General features: G+C 38.1%; 1 protein-coding gene across 1 annotated transcript in view; it reads left to right on the top strand.

The window, feature by feature from the left end:
* Window positions 1-18,252, top strand: part of CATSPERB (catsper channel auxiliary subunit beta) — a 100,836-nt gene that overhangs the window by 40,242 nt on the left and 42,342 nt on the right. The window contains exons 14-15 of the mRNA XM_087448042.1: window positions 2,745-2,889; window positions 15,741-15,895. Of these exons, the coding sequence (XP_087304168.1) occupies window positions 2,745-2,889; window positions 15,741-15,895 (300 nt within the window). The remainder of the gene's footprint in view (window positions 1-2,744; window positions 2,890-15,740; window positions 15,896-18,252) is intronic.

Consider the following 18,252-nt stretch of genomic DNA (forward strand, 5'->3'; position numbering starts at 1 on the left):
TTCTCCAGAAGGGGGAGGGCGAGGGAGATGATTTTGTTCATTAAAGATGTCATAAGAAATAAAAATGAAAACTACAAACTGGGAGATGATATTTGCAACACATTTAACTGAGAAAGAATTAGAAGTAAGAATACGTAAAGAATTCCTACAAAGCAATACAAGAAAGATAATCTGATCGCTAAACTGACAAAAACCACAAATCAGCATTTCACAGAAAAGGAAATATAAATGGAATAAACATGTGAAGAGATGATGTAATTCATAAGTAATCAGGGAAATACAAATCAAGAATGCAATGCAACGTCATTTTCAGCTATTTGATTCGCAAAATTAATTCTGATGATGCCCAATGTTGAAGAGGATGTGGATCAACCAGACCTCTTATACGTAGCTGATGGGAGAGTAAATTACTATAACTGTTTTGGAAAACAGTTTGGCGTTATGATTATCCTGTAACTTTGAATGTTTGTGTATTCTATGACCCACCAATTTCACTTTTGGCAAGGGAAACACACATTTGAGGAAACGTTTTAGAATTTTCATCATGGCACTGTTACTAATAGCATTTAATAACAGAATAATCCAGATGCCCATGAGTAAGAGAATGAATAAATAAATTACAGTTCATTCATGTAACAAACTATTATATACCAATAGAAAATCAAGTGAACTGAGCTATATGCAACATGTATGAATATAAGTAAATAATGTTGAGAGGGAAACTAAGTTCTAAAAGACAATGTATGGTATGATACCCTTTTTATAAAGAGCCAAAAAAAGTAAGATCTAGCAATATATTATTTAAACATACATACATATGCACTAAAAAAATAGCAAGGGAATGCAAAACACACATTTCAGGATATTGGATGTCTCCAAGGGGAGAGACAGGTTGATAGGATTGGGGAGAAACATACAGGAAAATGTGAAGTACTAGCAATATGCTAATTCTTGGGTTGGGCTGTCATTTCACACATGTTCATTATATTCATAGATAAATAACATAAGAAAAATAAAAGTGAGCCATGCATGGATCAATTTAAAATGTTTAGAAAAAATGCAATGAGATGCCATTGTTTTCATGCAGGTAATCAGTAAAAATTAAAAATTAATTTTTGAAAATGAAGAATTGGTGAGGTTTGGGGAAATGGATACTCTCATCACTACTTATGGGAATATAAACTGGTTCAGTGAAATTGAAGAGCATTTTGGTAGTGTCTGTTAAAATTATAGCAATATGCTTAGCCTCTGACTCAGCAACTCAGTTTTTTATCTATTCTAGAGATACACTTTAACGTTAGTACAAAGAGGCAGGTAAATGAATGTTCATTGCAGTATTGTTTATAACAGTGAATATTTTGATACAACTTTTAAATGTCCATTACTAGGAAAATAGACTATCTCAAGTATGGTATATCTATAATATTGGATACTATGCAGTGGTAAAGAAGAATGTGAAGATCACATGAGCTAACATAAAATGATCTGAGATATGTCGTTGAGTGGCAAATGTAATTTATAGAACCACAGGTACAGTATGATGCCATTGTGAACATATTGTTCAACAAAGTCCCTCCCCTCCACCCACCACCATGCTTTCGGTAACATTTGCAGGGTCCAAACTTGAGTAAAAATGGAGGCCTCATATCATATGTTTAGGATTATGGGTTGTGCTATGCCAGCAATGGGTGCTACATTCCTGAGTGATAGAAGCACCCATGGGTTATTCAATCAATTTTCTCTGAGTTTTTAACATGCAGGCTTACTAAGCGTGCAGTCCAGGGCAAAGGTTCCTCTGGCCCAAGTCTAAAGGTAGTACTGCACTCAGATATATGCTTCCTCTCCTCCTCATCATGAAATGTGCTATACTGGACATATTCTATGGGTACCTATATATATGAATGTAAATGCGCAGAATTTTCAAACTGATAACAGTAGTTACCTCTGGGAAGGAATAGAAGAGACCACGATTATACCAGATGAGATATAAAAGGAGGATTATTTGGATGGTGGTCAAAGAGACTTCAGCCACACTTTTAATGTTTTAAATTTAAGAAAAACCTATTTTCGAGTATAACTTGTTAAAACTAATTTTTAAAAAGAAATTAAAAAAAAAACAGAAATCTTCTTTTGAATAAGACTCAGGCTATTAAAAGAGGTACCAAGCAGGATTCATTCAATACATGATCTGAATTATCTTCAAACAGCTCTTGCCGAAAAATGAGGAAATAGAGAAACTTACATGCTATGGTGGAGTATATTTGAGGATTTACTAAGGTCCCAGGACACACTTTTACAAATGTCAAGGAGCTCTTCCCTGCAAAACGTGTTTACATACGTATTTGCCAGATGCCTGAAACATGAAGTCTCATGTCAATGGGTACACTCTCTCCCCCATATCCAAATACACCCAGCACTTCATCCTTTTATAAACGAGGGAACCCCATTTGGGAGATGATGGAACTAGTTTCATTCTTTTATACATTCACTATGCATCCTGTGTAGACCTGAGATTCTGCCACATACACTGTCATACAAACTCTAGGAAGGAGATAGAGTAGACCAAGTAGGTAAGGAGTCTATACGTGTGTGTGTGAGTGTGTGTGTGTGTGTGTGATGGATGTGGGGGTATGGGAAGGACCATGCTGCGTGACTTTTCTTATGTAGGAATATTAGGCTGGTAGGTAATTGCTGACGGTTACATGGCAGCTCTTTAGTGAGATATTATCTTTTTATTCCCTCAGGTATGGCTTTCAATTGATGGCGGCAACACCTTTGAATTCTTAGCTGACTTTCACGATGATATCATAAAGAATACTTATCATAGTTTTTATACTTCAGATATTACTTTCGTTTCCCAAAGTGGAAAGGTTTACTTGACCAAGGCAGGTGAGGAATTCACTTTTATTGGTATAAGCACTGCCTGTAAGCCAGGGGTTAGAAAATATATGAAAAATCTGCCATATTAATCAACTAATCTTAAGGTCTCAAACCTATTAGAAGTGATGGATTAAAAAATTTTTTTATTGTGGTAAAATACACATAACAATATTTATTTACCACGTTAACCATTTTTAAGTGTATAGTTCAGTGGTATTAAATATATTCATAATGCTCTGCAGCCATCACCATCATCCATCTCCATAACTCTTTTCATCTTGTAAAACTGAAACTATGTACCCTTTAAACAATAACTCCTCATTCCCACCCCGCCACCGCCCCACCCCACAGCCCCTGGCAGCCACCATTCTGCTTTCTGTCTCTATAATTTTGACTACTGTAGGTACCTCATGTAAGTGGAGTCATATAGTATTTGTCCTTTTGTGACTGGATTATTTCACTTAGCATAATATCCTCAAGGTTCATCCATGTTGTAGCATATCACAGAATTTTCCTCATTGTTAAGGCTGTATAATATTCCAGTGTATGTATACAAATGTACTACATTTTGCTTATCTATTCCTCCATTGAAGGACACTTGGGTTGCTTCCATGTTTTAGCTATTGTGAATAGTGCTACTATAAACATTGGTGTACAAACATCTCTTTGAGACCCTGCTTTCAATTCTTTTTGGTACATACTCAGAAGTGGAATTGCTGGATCATATGGTAATTCTATTTTTAATTTTTTTGAGGAACTGCAATACTGTTTTCCACAGTGGCTGTACCATTTTACATTCCCACCACCAGTATAAAAGGGTTCCGATTTCTCCACATCCTTGCCAACACTTGTTATTTTCTGGTTTTTTGACAGTAGTCATCCTAATGGGTGTGAGGTGGTAGCTCGTTGTAGTTTTGATTTGCATTTCCCTATTGATTAGTGATGTTGAGCATCTTTCCATGAGCTTGTTGGCCATTTGTATATCTTCTTTGGAGAAATGTCTGTTCAAATCCTTTGCCCATTTGTTAATCAGATTGCTTGTTTTTTTAATTGTTCAGTTTTAGGAGTGCCGTATATATTCTAGATAATTAATCCCTTATCAGATATATGACATGCAAGTATTTTCTCCCATTCTGTGGGTTGCCTTTAACCTCCTTGGTTAAGTTAGTTCCTAGGTATTTTATTCTTTTTGATGCTATCGTAAATGGAATTGTTTTCCTAATTTCCTTTTCTGATTATTCATTGTTAGTGTATAGAAATGCAACTGATTTTTGTGTATTGATTTTATATCCTGCTATTTTGTTGAATTTGTTTATTAGTTCTAACAGTTTTTTTGGAGAATCTTTAGGGTTTCTACATATAAGATCATATCATCTGTGAAGAGGGATAATTTTACTTCTTTCTTTGTGATTTGGAGGCCTTTTATTGCTTTTTCTTGTCTAATTGCTCTGGCTAGAACTTCTAGTACTATGTTGAATAGAAGTGGTGAAAGTGGACATCCTTGCCTTCTTCCTGATCTTAGAGGAAGAGCTTTCAGTCTTTTACCATTGAGTATGATGTTCACTGTGGGTTTCTCGTATATGGTTTTTATTATATTGAGGTAGTCTCCTTCTATTCCTAGTCTAAGTGCTTTTATCATGAAAGGATGTTGAATTTTGTTGAATGCTTTTTGTATCAATTGAGATGATGGTGTGTTTTTTCCCTTCATCCTGTTAATGTGATGTATTATATTGATCAATTTTCGTATGTTGAAACATTCTTGCATTCCAGGAATAAACCCCTCTTAGTCATGGTGTGTTACCCTTTTAATCTGCTGTTAAATTTGGTTTGCTAGTATTTTGTTGAGGATTTTTGCATCAATGCTCATTGGGGATATTGGTCTGTTGTTTTCTTTTCTTGTAGTGTCTTTGTCTGGCTTTGGTATCAGGATAATACTGACTTCATCAAGTGAGTTAGAAAAGGTTCTCTTCTCTTCAATTTTTTGGAAAAGTTTGAGAAGGATTGCGTATTAGTTCTTCTTTAAATGTTTTGTAGAAACGTTCTACAAAATTCCACAAAAAATCTGTTCTGTATATGTCTGTTAGATCTAGCTGGTTTATTGTGTTGTTCAAGTCCTCTATGTCCTTACTTATCTTCTATCTGGTTGTTCTACCCATTATTGTGAGTGTGGTATTGAAGTCTCCAACTATTATTGTTTCGGCTGTTGATGTCACCAAATTACATCTTTACACTTTGTGTGCCTCTAAACATAAACTAATAATTCTTTTAAATGCATTAGTCTCCTAAATTATGTAAAAAACAAGATTTGGAGTTATAAACCTAAGTTACAGTAAGTAATACTAGCTTTTATATTAATTATTGGCTTTTTTCTTTAGGTGTATTAGTCTCTTGAATCATGTAGAAAACAAAAGTACAGTTACAAACCATTACTCACATTTTTCGATTTTTTTCTTTTTGTTCCTCAGACTCAATAATTTCCATTGTCCTATCTTCAAGTTCACTGATTCTTTCTTCTGCCTGCTCCAATCTGCCTTTGAGTCCCTCTAGTGAAGTTTTCATTTCAGTTATTGTACTTTTCAGCTCCCACATTTCTTTTTGGTTTTTTTTAGGTTTTCTCTCTCTTTATTGATATTTCCATTTTGTTCATACATCATTTTCTTGACTTCCTCCACATCTTCCTTTAGTTCTTTGAACATCTTTAAAAGAGTTGTTTTAATGTCTTTGTCTAGTAGATCTGCCATCAAATCTTTTTCAAGGATGGTTTCTGTTGATGGTTTATTTTTTTCCTTTGAAAGGGCCATACTTTCCTGTTTCTTTGTATGCTTTGTGATTTTTTTGTTGAAAACTGGACATTTAAATCTAATAATGTAAATCTGGAAATCAGATTCTCTCCATTCCCCACAGTTTGCTTTTTTTGTTATTGTTTTTCAGTTGTTTTTTTTTGTTTTTTATTTTTTATTGTTGCAGACTGTCCCTGTGCCAAGGATCAGCCTGAGGTGTAAACTTAAGGTCTTCTCAGGTCTTTTCTGAGCCTGTGCTTTTCCCTGGGCGTGCATGGTCATTTTCTAATTTTCCTCATATATGCAATTGCTTTTGAATGTCCTAGTCTTTTTTTCCCCAGCCTTATTGAGATATAATTGACATATAACATTGTGTAAGTTTAAGATGTATAACATAATTATTTCATATATGTACATGTTGTGAAATGATTACTGCAATAAAGTTAGTTAACACACCTCTCACCTCACATAGTTACAATTTTTTGTGTGTGGTGAGACCTTTTAAGATCTACTCTCCTAGCAACTCTCAAATATACAATGTGGTATTGTTAACTATAGTCATCATGCTGTACATTACATCCCTAGAACTTTTTCATCTTATAACTAGAAGTTTGTACCCTTTGACCATCTTCACCAATTTCCACCACCCCCACCATCACACCCCTGACAACCACCATCCTGCTCTCTATTTCTATGAGTTTGACTTTTTTAAAATAGATTCCACATATAATTGAGATCATACAGTATTTGTCTTTCTCTGTCTGACTTATGTAACTTAGCATAATGTCCTCAAGTTTCATCCATGTTGTTGCAAATGGCAGGATTTCCTTCTTTTTTATAGCTGAATAATATTCATATATATATATGAATAGGAAGATACATATTATAATACATACATATCACATTTTCTTTATCCATTCATCTGTGGATAAACACTTAGATTGTTTCCATATCTTCACAGTTGTCACTAATGCTGCAGTGAACATGGGGATGTGGATATCTCTTCAAGATAGTGATTTCAGGGGCCAGCCTGGTGGTGCAAGCAGTTAAGTTTGCACTCTCTGCTGCGGCGGCCCGGAGTTTGCCAGTTCGTATCCCGCGGGCGTGCTGATGTACGGCTTGTCAAGCCATGCTGTGGTGGCGTCCCATATAAAGTAGAGGAAGATTGGCACAGATGTTAGCTCAGGGCCAATCTTCCTCAGCAAAAAGAGGAGGATTGGCATCAGATGTTAGCTCAGGGCTGATCTTCCTCACAAAAAAAAAAAAAGATAGTGATTTCATTTCCTTTGGATATATACACAGAAGTGGAATTGTGGAATCATATGGTAGTTCTATTATTAATTTTTTGAGAAATCTCCACCTTGTTTTCCATAGTGGCTGCACCAATTTACACTCCCACCAGCAGCGCACACGGGTTCCCTTTTCCCTGTCCTTGCCTATACTTGTTATCTCTTGTCTTTTTGATAATAGCCCAAGTGTCCTAGTCTTTAATGTCTGGCTCCCAAAAGGCAAAAAAGAGAAAAAGGAAGGAGAAAGGAAAGGCCTGGGTCCTTTAAAATCTCTGGAAGTCACTTGGGCAGGGGGCTGGAGGGGGGAGTTGCTTCAGTCACTTGCAAAAATGGGGGGAGGTGAAACAATAATGGCCACCCTCCTTTTTTTCTGCACCTCTGTGATCAGAAGCAGCAATCAGAGCATAGATCCCCAATATTTGGAGGACAGGGCCTTTTTTGCCCACCCTGACTCCTGCAAGCTGTATGCAACTGCCTCAGGAACCCATGCCTAGCTGCCTGCCAGATAGCTGGGGGTGGAGGATGGAGAGCTTCTACTGTGCTAAGAGCGGAAATCAATCACAATTTACCATCCAAGCCTTCCTCTGGAAGATGCACGTCTTCAATCGACTCCAGAGTTCCATAATAGTTACATCAGACAGATTCTGCCAGTGCAATTGTCCAGACGGGGAGACAGATTCCTGGCGCTTCCTACTCCGCCATCTTCCTGGAATCCTCCGGGGGTGATGGATTTTTAGAATCTACGAAAGTAAGATCCTATGAATGGCCCTAAGAAAGGGGAACCTTGGGTCATCATGCTATGTTCTCATTTACAATTTCAGTGATGTTTTACTTTCCCAAAAGAAATAATAGTAGCTCCCACTTATTGAGCCGCAATTGTGCTCAGCATGTTACAAATATCATCTCATTTAATATTCATAACAGCATAGCTGACATGTAGGTAATGTTAGCTTACTTTTACAGGTTAAACTGATGCAACCAAGATCTCACAACTCTAAGAGATGGAGTTGTGTAAATGATATATGACTCTCCATCTACTTGATTTGGTAATTTTGTGATTTCATCGATCAAGCCTAGATAGCTCCTCTCAGTTTTTTTGCACAGTGGAAGAAACAGTTAATACCGGTTGACCTATTGACAGATGCCCACTCCTTTCCAACTCAGTTGAATTTGGTGTCCAGTCTTGGAGCCTAGAGTGATTAAGGGACATTGTTCTCAATTTATTTCTATATCTCTATGATCTACATTTTCATTTTATTTTGTCATTCAATTATTGGGTCTTTGGGATCTTGTTTTGGCGAATCTATTAATTTATTAAGGTCTTTTGATGAAAAATACGGAGGAAAGTTTACCTCGTATCTTGGGAATGCTTTGTCTCAACCGGATTCTTTGTATCTTTTATGTGCTGTCAGTCTCTTCCATCCCTAATGTTTCTTGCCTCCCCCATTCCCCCACCTTCTTCTTTACCCCTTTTCCTTGCCCATATCTTCTCCTTCTATCCCTCCCCTCCTCCTCCTTTTCTCTACTTCATCATTAAAGTGTGCCACACTGGTCGGATCTTCTGTTTGCTCTGATATAACATAGGTGAATTATTCTCGAGACCTGTTTGCTTCACCTCGTTAGTTAGGACTTGGACTCGTTCTGTCAACTCAGTACAGTGCCTTGGAAGGTGGTAAACCTGGCTTCACTCAAGAGGGTTTGATTTTTCCCTTTACTTTTCCTTTGGGTACCATCTCATCCACTGTCAACTTCTCTCTTGTTAGGAGGGTATTACTGAGAGTCCTCCAGACTTTGTTGATTAATCTTGCTTCTCTCAATGTTGCCTCAAAGTGCTGGATGTAAAATAGTGTGACCTGTTGCATCAGAATTTTCTCTTTCTTTCCTTAGCTCATGCTTTTCTATATTTGGGCACAATATCATTCCTTTTCTTTTTTTGATTGCTACGGGTGGTTTTGTTTTTGTTTTTGCTATTATTTATTTTTGTGGTAAAATATACATTATACAAAATTTAGCACTCTAACCATTTTTAAGTGCACAGTTTAGTCATGTTAAATTTATTCACTTTGTTGTGCTACCATGACCACCACCCATCTCCCTCCAGAACTTTTCCGTCTTCTCAAAGTGAAGTTCTGTACCCATTAAACAATAACTCACTATTCTCCCTTCTTCCAGCCCCTGGCAGCTACTTTCTGTCCCGACAAATTTGACTGTTCTGGGTACCTCAAATAAGTGGAATCATACAGTATTTGTCCATTTGTGACTGGCTTATTTCACTTAACATAATGTCTTCAAGTTTTATCTGTGTTGTAGCATGTGTCAGTATTTCTCTCCCTTTTATGGCTGGATAGTATTCAATTTTACGGATATAGCACATTTTGTTTATCTATTTATCACAATATTTGAGTTGATGGACATCTGATATACTTTTTCACTTTTTGGCTCTTATGAATAATGTTGTTATGAACATTTGCATATGAGCTTTTGTGTAGAAATATACTTTCAATTTTCTTGGAGTCGCTTCAAGTAAAGGAGTTTAAATGCCGGGTCATATGGCTTACTCTGTTTAACATTTTTTTTTTTTTTTAAAGATTTTATTTATTTTATTTTTTCCCCCCAAAGCCCCAGTGGATAGTTGTGTGTCGTAGCTGCACATCCTTCTAGTTGCTGCATGTGGGACTCGGCCTCAGGATGAACGGAGAAGTGGTGCCTCGATGCGCACCCGGGATCCAAACCCGGGCCGCCAGCATCGCAGTGCACGCACTTAACCACCAAGCCACAGGGCCGGCCCTCTGTTTAACATTTTGAGGGACTGCCAAACTGTGGCTGTACCATGTTACATTCCTACCAGCAATGTAGGATTATTTTTCCACATCTTCACCATCACTTATTATTGTCTGTCTGTATTTTTGTTATCCTAGTGGGTGAGAAATTGTATCTCATTGTGGTTTTGATTTGCATTTCCCTAATGACTGATGATGTTAAGCATCTTTCTATGTGCTTATTGGCCATTTTTATATCTTCTTTAGAGAAATGTCTACTCAAATCCTTTGCCCATTTTTAAATTGAGTTAATTGTCTTTTTACTGTTGAGTCATAAGCGTACTTTATATATTCTGGATATAAGTCCCTTAGCAGATATATGATTTGTAAGTATTTTTTTTTCATTCTATGAGTTATCTTTTCACTTTCTTGATGGTGCTTTTTGAAACACAAACATTTTTAATTCTGATGAAGTCCAATGTGTCTATTTATCCTTTTGTTACTTGTGCTTTTGGTGTCATATCTTAGAAACCGTTGCCTAATCTGCGATCATGAAGATGTACTCCTATGTTTTCTTCAGAGAGGTTTATAGTTTTCATACATGTTTTATTTTTTTTTTGGCTCATTTTTTCAGGGATTCATAAGATAATGAAGCTACCAATTGTGTCAAAAATAAAGCTGAAATTCAATAACTTAATGGGCAAGGGAGATCTACCTTCAGAAATACAGTCTTCCCGAACAGCGCTCAAGTAGCACTTCTATAGATTATCAGGTAAATTTGGAGATCGGAGTAAACTTGGAGACGTCTGATCAGGTCTAACCAGAGTAGGAAAAACAGATTGTCTCCCAGACAAGAGTGAGACTGTTCTTTTTGTTTGTTTTTAACATTGGCAACATTCTTGATGTCTAGCTTAAAACCAGTTTCTTCTGGCCTTGCAAGTCTCTGATATGATTTTAATCAACAAGCTTTCTAAAGGTTTCTGATATGACATCAGAAAGGATGGTTTCTTGGGCCTCAGTATCGTGTCCTTGATGCTCACCAGCAGAAGCAGTTTTATGATTGTACAGTCTCCTCTGTTGGTCCTTCCTCATTCAAGGATAAAGAAAGACCACAAAATTCTGATTCTGTTTCCCCAGATTTTCACCGTGTTTATTTATTCTCTATTCCATCAATAAAACTTTTGCTCAATTTCTGTTGGTATCAAGGTTAATCTTTGTGGTTTACTTGTCTGAATCATTTGTTGAGACAGTGGTTGTGCAGTAGCATTTAAGAGTCTGACAATCAGGCATCATGTGATTGTGAAATAAACAAAAGTGACTATGAGTATTATTAGGAGGGATTGGCAAGTAGAGCATGATATGGAGCATTTCCAGTCCTCTAGAAAGCTCCCTCAGGCCACTTTCCTTTCAATATACCTCCAGTGTTAGCCATTATTCTGACATCTAATACCATAGATTCGTTTTACCTCATTTTGAAATTCATATGAATAGAATTATGCACTATATATTCTTTTGTGTCTGACGTTTTGTATCAACATTATGACTGTGAGATTTCTTCATATTATTGCACATATTAGTAATTTGTTCTTTTACACGGCTATGTAGTCTTCCATTGTATGACTATACTGCAATTTGTTTATCCATTCTACTGTTGATATGTATTTGAATTAATCTATTTGGGGCCTATTATAAATAAAGCAGCTATGAGCATTTTTGTTTAAGTCTTTTGCTGGACAGAGCTTTCATTTCTTTTTGGTATATACCTAGGAATAGAATTGCTGTATCATAAAGTAAATGCATGTTTAGCTTTTTGTGGAAAAAAGTATTAAGTGCTGCCAATATTTTTTCAAATTGATTGTATCAATTCATTGTCCTGCGAGCAACATGAAGGAATTCCATTTGTTCGCCAACACTTAGTATTGTTAGTCTTTTAGACAGTAAGCCATTACAGTGAGTGTGTAGTGGTATCTCACTGAAGATTTAGTTTGCATGAGTAATAATATTGAGCACATTTTCATATGTTCATTGGCCATTTTTATATTCTTTTTTGTACATTGTCTCTTCAAGTCTTTTTTAATCAAGTTTTGATTGGATTCATTTTTTCTTAATGATTTTTATGAGTTTTTAATGTATTATAGGTGAGTCCTTTTTTAGAAATATGACTTGCAAATATCTTTTCCCAATCAGTGGCTTGTCTTTCTTGTTCTCTTCGTGATGTCTTTTGATGAAAAAAAATTAATTTTTGAAAGTTCAGTCTTTCCTTTTATGTTTAGTGCTTTCTTGTATCCTGTATAAGAAGTCTTTACCTATCCCAAAGTTATTAAGATATTCTCTTGTTTTCTTCTAGCATATTAATTGTTTTAGTTTTCTTATATAAGTCTATGTAAAATTTCTAATTTTGTGTGTGCTATGAGGTGAGGTTCATTTTTTTCCCCATACAGCTGTCAGGTTCTCTACTCTGACCTTGAGTTGGATATTCAAGGTCATAAGCTTTTTTTTTTGTAAGCTCTCCAATACAGTCATAAAAGTCATACCACCCCACAATCTTTGTAAAAACTATGGTTGTCAACGTAATCAAGTATAGACACCCCATTTGATCGCCTAATGTCTTGCCCTCCACAAACACTCCATCCCATTCAACTACCAGTAATAATTTGAGTAATTGTGGTGACCTTGCTTGCTATGGATTGCCACTGTCACAGTATCTACCAAGCATTAAATGTCATCTGTGCATCCTTAGATATGTGAGCAACTCAGTCCCAGAATCCCACCTTGATATTCTACTTTCTAGGGATATTTCTGGTAAAAATACTATATCAGTTATGGTCCTGGCAGAAACATAATTTCACTCAGCGGTTTCACCCAAAGAGCCTTTATAAGGGGACTATTTGCAGAGGGGTGGACAGAGTTAAAAGAACCAAAATGATATTAAAATATCCTGAGACTAGAAATGGAAGACAGCCATTATAGTCCCTTTGATTAAAGAGGTAAGGCAAATAAGTAGATAATAGGTAGATAGACAGACAGACTTCTCTCTCCTTCCCTTGTTCTTATTTCCTGCTAGTGCCTTTCACTGGCCAGACCCAGTCAGAAGCCAGCTGGAAACAGAGCACTAGTATTGCAATTCATAGGGGTCAGTCTTCCAGTGCACCAAATAGGGAAAAGAAAGTCTGAGAATGGATCTGGAGGAATGAGCAATCAAGAATAAACAGCACATATTGTGAAACGGAAATCAAGATAGACTAAGCAAGATTACTTTGGAAACAGCAAAAATAACACCTAAAAAAAACTAAACTGTCAATACAAATTATAAACTATTACAAATTATAAACTGTGGAAACACTTCCAGATGCAGAATGAATAAATAATTAGAAAGAATCTAAAATGACAAATATAAATGCTAAAGAATGAGAAACTGCAAGTTGAAGGAATTTCCCTTGAGGAACAGAAGTGGTGGCTCTGTTTCTCTATTTTATCTACACTTCCTGGTACATTGTGGCCTTCTGACATGAATGGACAAATACTGAAAACAGGAAGAATAAAGGACACTAAAATTGATAAGGCAATTTTTTTAAACTAAAAGCAAAACAAACCAATAATAAAAGCAAAAACACTGTTCTGAATTATTTGAAATAGAAAATGTTAATTTTAAAGGCACAAAAATCAGGCCAGCCTTGGATTTTTCAGCTGCAACAATGAATATTGCATATTCTTCTACAGAACCTTCAGAGAAAAATAGTATTACCTAAGATTTTGGAAATAACTCAACTAGTATTTCATATGCAAAGCCAACAGAAGAATGTTGTAAACACCATATTTCATTAAATCTGACTCATTTATTGTAAAATGCAGTTTGTTCTATTCACAGAAAGAAAGAATAACTCTTCCAATTAAATTTAACAATGTTTTAGCAGTGATCCTGGATTACTGTGACATTATTTCCCCGGCCTGCAGTTGCACTGCTTGGTGTGTGATATGGCAGTCAGTTTGCATGTATCTCAGTAGTAAAACATATGAAATTTCATCTACTTGTGTGTTTGTACCTTTCTTAGGTCCTATAAAATACTTAGTGGTTGTTCTACAAGAAAACGTGGAATCGTGGTAATTCATCCAGCGATATTTTCTTTATTGATAACTATATGCCCTGCTTTGTTTTCCTCTCTTGTTGCACCCCCAATAACTTTGTTTTAATGTCAGATTATAATGTAGTATTTTTGCAGTCATTTTAAGCAGCGATAAAACTCAACATGTACACTGATTCAGGAAACTCAAAGTGATGACAACATAAAGAGCTGAGACAAAGTACATGCGTGTGTAGCCAATTGACCACTGTGGCGTGAGTTCCACCTGGTGGACAATGATTGTAAGACATATCTCAATTTCCAAGATGTTAAAATGTGAAAAAAGTGTTATGTTTATAGATGAAATATGGCATATTGAACCTTAGCAATTGTAATGATTAATTTTATGTGTCAAATTTACTGGGCCAAGGAGTGCCCAGATTAAACATTATTTCTGAATGTGTCTGTGAGAGTGTTTCTGGATGAGACTAGCATTTGAATCAGTGGACTCACTAAAGTAGACTGCCCTCCCCAATGTGGGTGGGCATCATCCAATCCGTTGAGGGCCTGAGTAGAACAAAAAGGTGGAGGAAAGAGGAATTCACCCCTTTTGCTTCCCGCCTGCCTGCTGAGCTGGGATGTTGGTCTTCTCCTGCCCTTGGACTGGGACTTACACCAGTGAACCCCCCAGTTCTCAGGCCTTTAGCCTCCAGCTGGGAGTTTCACCATCATCTCCCCTGGTTCTTGGGCCTTTGGTTCTCTAGCTTACAGACAGCAGATCATAAGACTTCTCAGCCTCCGTAATTGTATGAGCTGATTCCTCATACCAAAATCTCTTCTTATATGTATTTATCATATTGGCTTGTACCAAGTGATAGTGGTGGAGGTGGTGAGAGGTGGTTGGGTTCTGTATGTTTTTGGAGGCTAGAGTCAATAAGATTTGCTGATGGATTAGATGTGTGAGAGGAAGAGAGGAATTAAGAACAACACCAAGGTTTTTGAACTGAGCAATGGGAATAATGCAGTTGCCCCTACTGGAGATGAGGAAGGCTGAGTATGGAGAAGCTTTGTGTGAGAATTAGGAGCTTGATTTGGGATGAGTTCAGTTCAAGATGCCTGACTGACATGGATCTGGAGCCGTCAGTAGGCACTTAGATATATAAGTCTGGAGTTCAGGGAAGAGAATGAGATGGAGGGTTTAAATTTGGGAATCATCCACATAAAGATGGATTTAAAATCCTAAAACTGGACAGGATCTCCAGAGATAGTAAGAGAAGACATCTGAGTACTGAGTCCTGGGCACTCCAGCATTTAGGGATCAGGAACAGGAGAATGGACCAGGAGAGCCTGGCCGAACTAGGGAGGGTTGGGGGCGGTGAGAGTCAGCCTTTTTCATCCTGAGCTGTCACTGTGGTTCCGTGCAGGGGAGGTGGCCCTCTCTTTCTCTGGGTCAGTCTCTGTTGGTTGAGTGAATGCTGCCATAGTGCCAGATTCCTGCCAGTACCTCTCAATGTGTTGCCCTAAGGCATGAGAGAAACATAGGACACCGAGTTTGGTTCAATATGTTAATCCTAGCATAGCTAATGACCCGATGGTCTCGACTGATAATTCCCCTTGCCTTCCTGAGGGTTATTTTCTCACTGCCTTCCGCCTATTCAGGAATCTGATTTCCTGGTATTAGGAAGAGAATCCACTACCAGGAAGAGCTAACCGCTTTTCCTCTAGACCCCTTAAACATCCCTTCCCTCTGTTTTTACCTACTTCAGCAAACAGGTTCTGTAGTGTGATGGAGCCTGGAAAAGACTTTCCAGGGGCTTAACAAAGACTAACATGTATTTTACTAATTCTGGAGTCTCAGAGCCTTACTCCCATCCTTTAGTTTAAATGAAGGAGTTTTTATAAGGTATAGTGTTAAAAGTTCTCTAGTTGTATTACATCGATATCGAGAGACTTCTGTTTCTTTCCTAATAGGATTAGAGCGATATAGTAAAATTGGATCAATTTCTGATAAAATTTTCACATTATACTATGACCACATGGGATTCATACATAAACTGACTCCAGATCGTTTTGAAGCTGGAGGGTCACTTGCAGCCTTTGGAAATTCTAAAGGTATTTTTGGGCAGGTCAGTGATATAAAGCATTGAAACAGTTTGCCTTGTTTTAAGAATAGATGCGACGTTCTATACACAGAATAATGGGAAAGTATTTTCCTTGGGACAAACTCTTATGAATGTACTTTGCTCTACTTAACTAAAGGAAAAACTTCCATATACCAGGGGACATCTCTAAAATCTCCTTTCAAGTCTCATACAGAGTTATATAGATTTAACTACACCCAGGATATCGTCATACAAATATCTTCACAGAAAACACTATCAGATGGTCTAAGCTAGATCCGTTACTCCCAACCCAGGTTCTTAGTGGGTTTGATTCTCTACCTCCCAACCTTGACCTTGGAGAAAGATGAGTTCTATTTTCCCACTGGTTTACATTTCTTCTTTATATTAACCCTGCCGTCTGTTTCTTCCTCTTCTTATGCTCACATAGGAAGGAGTTATCTTTTTTCACAGATGATACTACATACAGATTTTTCTAATAATTATAATGTATAATGTGCCACTTGTGACGGTATATATGCCTAAAAACCCATCGTTGGGCACACAGTTATGAAAACAACTCTCTTCAATATATCAGCAAAGAATCAAACAGATTTTTTGACCAGGATTTAATAAAATGATCCCTTTGGCCTAAAGGAAATAGAATAGAGCATAATTCTAGTTTTAACAGATGATTCCACATCACCAGGGCAAGACTGCGGTTGAGAGAGTGGTGTTTTAGCTTTCCCTGTCTGAGATATTCCTAGAGAGTGAGGGGGGAACCTCCCTGTGACAGTAAGATGCCACCACATGACTCCCTGTGTATTTTCCAGCCTGTGGTGTAGGCTCCGTGTAGATAGAAAGCCAATGACGTGAGTGGGAGGGCAGAACTAACCAAAAGATAGTTACCTCAATTTTTCATTAACTTTAAAATTTGTAGAAAATATCTTAGTTCTCTTATGTGAAAGTTTGAATTATTAAAATCAAAAGCTGATGAGGTTGTTATTCTCAGGATGAGTTCAAGGAAGTCACACTCATTATTATCACCTCCATGCCCCAAACAAAGCACACATACATCCTTTCGGGGTAAACATAATCACTAGCCTTTATTTGGCTCTGGCTCTGTGCCAGGGACTGCTGTGGCTCTTAACCTTTATAAAAACTATTTCTCCTCATTTTAGTGATGAGGAAAGTGAGGCACAGCGAGGCTAAGTGATTTACCCCAAATTACACCCACCACTGGTTAGTTACTGGACAGGCATCTGCCCAGACCACAGGTTCCGCGGCCCGTGCCTTTGTCACTATGTTGCCCTTCATTGGACTTGGACACACTGTCCGTGGGATGTTCTTGCCACCCCCGGGCTAGAATGTCATATAGAATTCTAAAGCATTTTCAGGGTCCTTAAGCCACTTGTTCAGTCCCACATTTATTGTCCTTGCATCTGTGTCCCACTCTCTCCCCTCTCAGTGGGCTCCCAGTTTAAAAGACTAAAAGGCATGACAGAAAATGGGTCTTGAAGGCACTCCTTGATGGAGGCTGTGCCCCAACAGTCTGCACTACCACCCACTCCCCATGTCACAGCAACAAGGTCAATGCCAACATCCCCTTTGGCGCTGCTCCCGCCTTTCTTCTCACCCCTAAGAGTTCCCAAAGCTGGACAGGATCAAGATTGGAGAAGGTGTGTGGAAAAGAAGACCTGCAGGTCAGAAATCTGGGCCGAAGTTGCCCGTGTTGACTGCAGGGAAAGCCTTGTGAACCAGAGGGAATGAGAAGGCGTATGCCTCCGGAGTCGGGGACTCGGTAGCTGTGCAGAGTCACTAGCATGAGACTGGGAGCAGCAGCTTTCACTGAAGAGAAGTACTTCACAGCCCCTTTGTGTGTGTGTGTGTGTGTGTGTGTGTGTGTGTGTGTGAGGAAGATCAGCCCTAAGCTAACATCCATGCCACTCCTCCTCTTTTTGCTGAGGAAGACTGGCCCTGGGCTAACATGCGTGCCTATCTTCCTCCACTCTATGTGGGACGCAGCCTCAGCACGGCCGGACACGCGATGCGTCCGGATGCGTCCGGGTGCGCCCGGGATGTGAACCCGGGCCGCCAGCAGCAGAGCACGCGCACTTAACCGCTACGCCACGGGGCCGGCCCCTCAGACCCCCTTTCTGAATACAACTCCAGATAAGAACCACCTTCTAAAATCCGCACCTCCGGACTCCTCCCACACACGTGCTAGAAGACACTCCAGTCTCCATGCACCCTTCCACTCAGCCTTCCAGAGAGGCACAGGAATCCTAGACTGAATCTTACTCCTCAGAATCCCTTTTCCTCCTCAATAAAAAAATGCATTTTCCCTCGCACACGCATGGATATTCAAACAGAACATGTTGAAC

Source organism: Ceratotherium simum, chromosome 24 (genome assembly GCF_057802395.1).
Source record: "Ceratotherium simum simum isolate JZ-2026a chromosome 24, ASM5780239v1, whole genome shotgun sequence".
In the NCBI taxonomy this organism is placed as follows: domain Eukaryota; kingdom Metazoa; phylum Chordata; class Mammalia; order Perissodactyla; family Rhinocerotidae; genus Ceratotherium; species Ceratotherium simum.